At 28.8% G+C, this 8,449-nt stretch overlaps 1 protein-coding gene across 4 annotated transcripts; it reads right to left on the reverse strand.

Annotated features, from left to right (window-relative positions):
• Positions 1 to 1,313: 1,313 nt before the first annotated feature.
• On the reverse strand, positions 1,314 to 8,000 carry LOC132945342 (kelch-like protein 18). 4 transcript variants are annotated; one of them, XM_061015055.1, is made up of 11 exons: positions 7,781 to 8,000; positions 7,177 to 7,436; positions 6,970 to 7,100; positions 6,745 to 6,885; positions 5,290 to 5,485; positions 5,057 to 5,214; positions 4,382 to 4,518; positions 4,086 to 4,308; positions 3,739 to 3,955; positions 3,118 to 3,287; positions 1,314 to 3,052 (listed from the first exon to the last, which is right to left on the reverse strand). In XM_061015055.1, exons 2-11 carry the CDS (start codon positions 7,390 to 7,392, stop codon positions 2,827 to 2,829), a joined length of 1,815 nt encoding a protein of 604 aa, XP_060871038.1. In that variant the 5' UTR covers positions 7,393 to 7,436; positions 7,781 to 8,000; the 3' UTR covers positions 1,314 to 2,826. The 4 variants fall into 4 exon arrangements, with proteins under 4 accessions (XP_060871038.1, XP_060871037.1, XP_060871036.1 ...); XM_061015054.1 differs by having other exon boundaries at positions 7,713 to 8,000; XM_061015053.1 differs by having other exon boundaries at positions 7,769 to 7,999.
• Positions 8,001 to 8,449: the final 449 nt, after the last annotated feature.

An 8,449-nucleotide genomic window follows, 5' to 3' on the forward strand; every position in this document is an offset into this window, starting at 1 on the left:
TACGGGTTTGTTTCTAATTACCAAATTGGTTCTCGGGTGGTCTACAGGTAACCTGCGAAATGGTTCATATGATCTTTCGTTTTAATAATACAACTATGTTGAAATTAACTTTTTCAACTTAAGTTTCAATTTTGAAACGGGTAATGAGCATTATAAAATTTACGAAAATTCTGAACGTCCAATTGTCTATGTTATGAGTTAGTAAGACGGAGACAATGCAGCGGGATTAACTTCCTCGTAATATAATATACAAAATGTATTTGGAAGGTATGACAATTTCAAATTAAAATTATATTTGAATAAGTCAGATGTGGTCCAGACCCCCCCCCCAGCGGCGTACCGATAGGGTGGCATAGTGGGCAAGTGCCACGGGCTCAGAGGGAGGGAGGGCCCTTCAAAAAATGTGGTGAATCAAAAAAACAGATCACCATTATTGAAACAGCCGTCGTTTTTCGATATTATTTTGTCATTAGTCATTCTGTTGTCAGTCGTCACCCGTTAATCGAAATAAATATAGTGATCATGTCGAAAAAATTACCTATATAGTATAGCTATGAAAAGCGTAAAAAAATGGAAGAACAAGTAAAACTATCAAAACTGCCTAAAATAAGTTGTTTTTTTAGTGATGTTCCTCTTGAAAATAAAATTAAATATTTTAAATATTTTACTATTACCTTATTTACCTATATTATTTTTAAAAAATGAGATACATATTATAATGTGTCATAAAAAGTGACCATATTATTCATAATTGTTTAATAAATAAGTTTTTAATTTTTTATTAAATATTTTAGCAGGGGTGTATCTAAATATAAATTGTGTGAGTAAGTGCATAGGTACTCTTCATATTACAAAATTGTATGACCAAGGGCCCACTGGATTATTTTGCCACAGGCAATCAAAGTTCTAGTTACACCACTGCCCCCCCCCCCCCCCCATTGAACTCATAAATACCTAAATGTGTTTGGAAAATTAGCTGGACCCTCTCCTTGAAAGATTCCTAAATATACCACTGTGTTACAACATGTTATTCTGGAAATAACCCAGAGGTGCCATTATAATCATGTTGTATAGTTTCTAGGAAACCGTGGCTCCAAATCAATACCTAAAAAGTATTCTTACAATTACAAACATATATATTAAATACATGAAATAAAATTTTTTTTCATTTTATTAGCAATATGGATATATAGCCCTGTTCCGAATGATGTAAGGTAATAATTGGTATTATATCGTTATTATTATTTTTTATAGCTGATAGTAATGATAGGAAGATATTGTAAGAGTTAAATAATATGCAATGTATGTGATAAATGATAATCGTCTCATTTTATTTTTTTTAAATTTATTGATTATGTAATAAGTATTATAAAGTACAAACAAGTTTATAATACCTATTTATTACATATTAAAAAAAAAATCTAATATAAAGGAAAAACTTTTCATCACATCACTTTTAACACATATAATATATATATAATATATAAAAAAAACAATCTTATAAGAGTACAAAACCAACATAGGTTTAGAAAACATAGGTAATATTATATAATATTATTAGTCATAACTCATTATGCTATACATTTTAAAACAAAATAACAACATTTTTAGGAATGGAGAGTAACAAGTTTTACAGTTTTAGGTTAGAACAATAAAATTGCTTCAAAATTAACTGTATGTTATTTATACTGGGTGATTCATATAACAAAGAACACCCATTATTCAAAAAGTATTTGTTTATAAAAATATTCTTCATCATTATAATTTTTTAGGTTTTTACTTTTTTGAATTACAACGTACCGTTTTAACTTCATCTTCAAAAGCAGGATATTTTGCCGAGTATTTCGATGTATGAGAATCGAATTTAGAACGAGTAGTTTATAAATTATAATTACCTCTTTAAAGTTTACATGAGTGGAGTAGTGCACCAACATTTTGAGGGGGTAACCACATACCACTCCACTCCACTCATCTAAATTTTAAATTCTTAGGTCTCATAAATTACTTGTCTTAACTCCTAAATTCAATTTGTATGTATCAAAATACTTCAAAACTGTGTTGTCATTCAAAAAAGTAAGAAACCTAAAAAAATGTTTAAAACGTATATTTTATAAAAATGGTTTTTTGCAACTAAAAACAATGTAAACATTTTTTTTTTAAACTTATATTTTTTAAAATAATGAGTGTTCAATGATAAAAAAATCAGCTGATATAATTTAACGATAACATTATGTACTAATATACACTAGTATTTATGTTCGATTTAGTATTGTAAAACACCTCTGGTTACTTAATACAACAGTATGTCCCATATACATTTATCATTTAAGCATTTTTGTATATAAAACTGGGAATATAATAAACAAGAGAGGGCAAACAAAAATAAAATACAGGTTCTTAACCTATATAGTATACAAGAAAGTTTGACCTAATTAAAACCAGTAAGAAGCAATATTTAATTGTTGGCAAGAAGTGGTACAATTTAAATATTTTCAAAGGACATAAGGACATGCAATACATGAAACTGATCACACCAATTCAAGCTTATATAATCTGAATTTGGGTCGGATACAACTTTTATTATATCACCTGGTACCTTATTTAGAACGAGTGTTTGATAAACAATTAAATAATTGAATATGGTTTGCACAGTGATATCGTCTTCCAAAATGTGACAAAAACGATCATTCAACGTAAATAATATGATGTATAACATTGTTTTTGTTTTTACAAATTCCATTTGTTACCTATTCTACCGCTCGCATTGGGGGTAGGTATAATAGATGGTAATGTTATTATTATATTAACCACAACAGACATACATATTCATGGAACTTCGGGCTCTTGTATGGGTATGACACCGACTCCGACTCCACCTTCATGGGCACACATGGAAGCTGCAAATGTCCAGCAGTCAGCTTTCGGATCATACACTTCTACAGTGGGTAGATTCAAAAATCCATCATACCCACCAATAGCCCACAATTTTCCAGCATTGGCTACCAACGCCACGCGGCTCCTTGTCACGTTCATTGAAGCCACAAATCTCCACCTATAGAACCACAATAGTAAATTAAACTACACTTTAACTAAACATCATGTTTTATAAGTTATTACTTGTCCGTCTGAGGATCATATTCTTCAACAGTTTGTAAAAATGTTGATCCATCATATCCACCACATGCATAAAGTTTACCATTCAATGTGGCCACTCCTAAGCGACAACGTTTTATTAGCATAGGTGTAACAGATAGCCATTGACCTGTATAAGTATCATATCGTTCAACCTGTTAGAAAAATAAAATTTTATCTACTAATAGAACAATGATTGTAATTCTTTTTTATCATTATTAAAGGGATAATGTTTATGGAATTACATCTATTACTTCAAGAATTGTAAAGAATTTTGTGTTATGAACTTATTTTTGCAAATTTGTTTTATATATAAAGGATATATTTTTTAAAAACTTTATTTTGTGGAAATTTGCATTATAAAAATAAAGTAAGATGACTTCAATTTTAGATGGAACCTAGAACAAGAAATCAAATTTTTATGTATTAAGATTTTATAGTAATTTATTTACTTATTTTTAAATTTTGCAGACTGCTATACATATTATTTATTGTATTTTAATTTTTATGGCGAATTATGCATATTTTGATACCTATTTTAAAGTACATATTATATAATTGTATGTATTATTAATTGTTATTGCTTTTTTATCATTATCAACTTACGGAGTCAAAAATACTTAGTCCATCGTGACCTCCAAGAATATAAATATAACCATCAAATGCAACTACGCCGCCAGCACTTCGATGTTTTTGCATTGGTGTAATGATTGTCCAGCGATCTAAATCGGGTTGATAACATTCAACAATATTTAATGAACTGACTCCATCAAAACCTCCACAAACGTATAGTCGATCATTTAGTGCAGCTGCTCCAAGGGCGCTAAAATATAATATAATATTTAATTTTTGGCAATATTTTGATATATACAAGAACCGGACACATTCATTAAAGATAAATAGAAAATTGAATGCTATCATGTATAAATCTGTTATGTATCAGAATAACTGACCTGCGCTTTCGATGCATTGGTGAAACTATATTCCAAGATTTTGTTGCAGGATCAAATACTTCTACTGAAGATAGTCTTTCTATTCCATTATAGCCTCCAAATGCATATAATTTATTATTTAATACAGCTACTCCAACTCTACTACGTAGTATGCTCATAGCTTCTGCAAGCTCCCATCGTTCAGTCAAGGGATTATAGACTTCTACAGTACTTAGTGAATCACCTAAAATCAAAAATTGTAATGTTTTATTATAAAGATAAGAAATGTTATCCAAATTATTTAAATACACAAATACCTGATTTTGTAAGTCCACCAACAGCATAAATGTGTCCACGAATATAACTGACACAGCGAGGTCTAGTGCGAAAGCTTTGTAACAAAAGTCTTCTTTCAGGCATTAAATGGTAGTCTTTAGCTTCATCTAATAAATCTCTAAACAATAAATAAATAAATGTGATATATTATAATCAATCTTATTACAATATAACAAATTACACTATTATAATATTAGGTAAAAATAATTGCGTTGGATCATAAGATTTGGTAAGTATAAATCACTACGGAATTTTGATTTTGACTGTCTTACACAAATGTATGATAATGTCCTTGTCAGTTGTCAATCAATTGATTAAATTTGCGAACCAACAATATTTAAAAATTATACAAAACTATTATAATATGAACTGATTAATTTAAATTAACTGTATCAATCAATTGGAAAATTAGATAATAAATAAAATTATATTTTCTTAAAGTATTTCAACACATTAACAGTAATTTATTTGGAGTCATTTGCTTTCTAAAATATAAACACTGGATAAATCTCAATAGTTTAAATCAATTTTAGCGCATAAGTAAGTAAATATTAATGCAATATGAAAATTCTAAAAATCATTATACATAACAAATAAAATATAATCATTTATATTTCTAGACCCAGGAGCACTTATAAACTGCAAGAATTCTTAACCTGCATTCGTGAGATGATCTAATTAATTCTTCAGTAGCAACTCTATCAGCCAAGTAATGAGGTGAAAGTAATGGTAATCTTACAGCAGCAAGCAATTGAGGAAAACATTCTTGTCTTAATTCATCTTGTTTCACCCAGCGAATAGTTGCTTCGAAGACCTAAAAAAAAAAATGTAAATAGTTACTTTTTGATTTGATATTTTACTTCATTGTTGTAAAATTAATATTAGGTACCTGTTCTTCAGATGCTTGTAGCTCATCTTTATTGACTATGTCAATTATTTCAGAAATATTAAGATTTAAGAAGTCTTCAGATAGTGATATATCAGGAAAATACTGAGCTATATATCTATTAGAATCAGTCATTAAGCCAAAGCATCCCAATGAATCAGCTAATGTACGCACTTTTAAAACATTATTTTGATGAAACCTAAAATGTAATACATCATTATGAGTTATACCATTAGGTAAAGAAACCAATAACCAAAATATAGGTACAACATTTATTTGAATTTTAAACTTTAGATTTGTGTATATTATACATATTTGAACTTTGAAGTATAACATTCGTAAACACCATGGTACAACAATGTTATAATATATTTATTTAACATTCATGTTAAAATATGATGTGACAGCAAATTACATTATTATTATTATCTTCAGAACAAGTACAATTATATATTATAAAGGGTGATTTTTTTATCATGAAACACTCATTATTTCAAAAAGTATTAATGTTTTTGAAAATATTTTTTTACATAGTCTCAAGTTCTTAAAAAAACAACGATTTTATTAAAAATTTATATTTTTAAATATTTTTTATCCTTATAATTTTTCAAGTTTTTTACTTTTTGGAATGACAACATAGTTTTAATTTTATATTACAAAGCAGAATATTTTTCTAAGTATTTTGATTCATACAAATTGAATTTAGGGCAAATAGTTTATGAGTTATAAGTATTTAAAGTTTAGATGAGCGTAGTGGAGTGGTACGGTTAGGTTAGTGTTAGGTTAGGTTTATGTTAGGTTGAGTGTTACAAGGTAAAAGAATCACCTTTTATATTAGGTATGCAAATAATAAAATAACATTATATAAATTTATATAGATAACCAACCCTTATAGATTGCATAAATACTTTAGAATGAATTAGAATATTTTGACTATTAAAAAAGTTTTTGTTAATTTGTGGTAACTAATGAAGTTTATTCACTTTTAAGTTACCTCAATAACATAGTTAGGGTAAGCTTATGGTTAAAATAATGTATTATTTTAATCATGAATACACTATTTTAAACATATGACTACATATTACAAAAATATTTTTACTACTTATTTGTTTTATACCTACAATATATAAACGATTTTCAAGAAGCAAAATTTGATATGTACTGACTTGTATCAAAGTCAGTTTGATACGGGTCATACATTTTGCTAATATACCACACATGCAACTTCTTGATTGTTCAATATTCAGGCAATACATATTGATACACTCCTTGAAAATCTTGATACAGTTTTATAATTTCAAATTAATATTTTTACTGTATCAAGAATTATTTTTTATTTTTTCAAATACTTTACATTATTTTGAAACAAATATCTCACAAAAAACAATTGAACCATAATAGAATATATAGTTGTTGAGTAACATATGTACTTCAAAAATTTTAATTTTAATTAGGTACCTTTCTTTAATGAACGTTGCACAAGCATTTCGTACCCATTTCAACTGCAAAAATGAAGCTCCAATTAATAGTGACTGAACGTTATTGACATTTATTGATATTCGACCACTGTAAGCAAAATTAATCAATGCTTCCAATGCTCTATAATAAAAAAAATTAAACATTATTTATTGGTAGCTTCTTTATTATATTTATGAATTTCCTTTGTTTTTAAACAAATCTTACTCAGGATCAATTCCATGCATCACAATATCTTTCTGGGTACTTTCAATCATGTTGTGTGTAAACATAGCATTAAAATACGGTACCGTGGCAGCTAACACTATGCGATGGGCACTAAATGACATGTTTTCTACCTAATTAAAAACAATTGGTTACCTAGTTTAAAATATTAAATAAAAAATAATAGCTATTTTCTGTAAATTGGCTAACTTTCAGTGTGACATCGCACAGTTTTCCCATGCGGCGTATTCCCTCAATCGCCGAGAAACTCTGAGTAAACAGATCGGCCTGATGATACACAAAGTATTCGTTTTCAATCGACGATGATTTCGGAAACGGTATCTTTATGGAAGAATGTAATTTAGCCGGGTTGAATGCCATGTTTTGTTGATCAATCGTCGCCTCCAGTGCCATCTCGAAAAGCATCTGTCCTTAGAGATGATTTACGCAGTAAGAGATAGTAACAACAACTGAAAAACAAAAATCTACAATAATAACACCACACAGATAGAATTGATAGTTTAAAGCTGGTAGATTTTGATTGTCAATATCGGTAAATAAAATAATAAGGTGAATATTTATATGCCTGTATGAATTGATAGTCCTGTCACAGAATAGATGGCATTTTAACTACTCTGTGGTCTACATTATAATAATAAGTTACATATTACTAGCATTGCTTAAATTTATCTCTTTTCTATGAATTAAATAAAATAATGACATGGAAAATGCTCTTAGATCATAACCTTGTTATATTATTTTAAAACGTTGACAATTTTTTGAAATACAAAGAATTACTTACTTAAAAACCTACTAAAGAATAATTAAAATTTTAACGAAATAAAGTAGAACTGTTGAACTGAAATCTGAATTGAATTCCCAATGCCAAATATTTTCTGTAAAGCATAGATAAAGAAGTGTAAATGATAAAAATTAAATTGATAAAAGTGTTATGAGCACGGTCTTAGAAGACCGTGGTTATGAACATTCTTATGATAGCAGCTCCAATAGACCTATAAACTAATGGACAGCGCATTCCACACCGCCCTGCCATCAATGCACGGGAATCATATAAGAGAAAGAAAGAAGAAAGAACGAAAAGAGAAAAGAGAGAAAGAACCTCAAGGGGGTAATCATTGACGTACGAAACTAATACTATATTTCCCCCACGTTCTCTTTTCTCTTTTACTCCATATCGAACCCCTGACCTCTCTCTCTAAGAGCAGTCCATTAGTTTATAGGTCTATGGCCGCTCCCGTACAGCGTACATACAGATATATAAAAATACTAGATAGACGACTCGCCGCTATTCCTACAATGTAATAATAAATTATGAAGCCGACAAAATGGGGTCCGTGAAATTGGCCGCACTAAGCCAAAATTTTGGCTCCAAATTTTGTCAATAATTTGTAAGTATTTGTAAGCACAATTTGGTAATTTGTAAATACAGCCGTTTTCAATTATCCTCAAAAGTTTAAATCAC

This window comes from Metopolophium dirhodum, chromosome 5, assembly GCF_019925205.1.
Source record: "Metopolophium dirhodum isolate CAU chromosome 5, ASM1992520v1, whole genome shotgun sequence".
In the NCBI taxonomy this organism is placed as follows: Eukaryota; Metazoa; Arthropoda; class Insecta; order Hemiptera; family Aphididae; genus Metopolophium; species Metopolophium dirhodum.

Excerpts from the sequence above, each read along its gene's own strand:
- LOC132945342 (XM_061015055.1), bottom strand. The coding sequence starts at position 7,392 with ATGCTTTTCGAGATGGCACTGGAGGCGACGATTGATCAACAAAACATG. Across the intron at positions 6,886-6,969 it reads ATGCATGGAATTGATCCTGA|AGCATTGGAAGCATTGATTA; the intron begins GTAAGATTTGTT and ends TTTTTATTATAG. Across the intron at positions 4,309-4,381 it reads TGGTGGACTTACAAAATCAG|GTGATTCACTAAGTACTGTA; the intron begins GTATTTGTGTAT and ends TTTTGATTTTAG.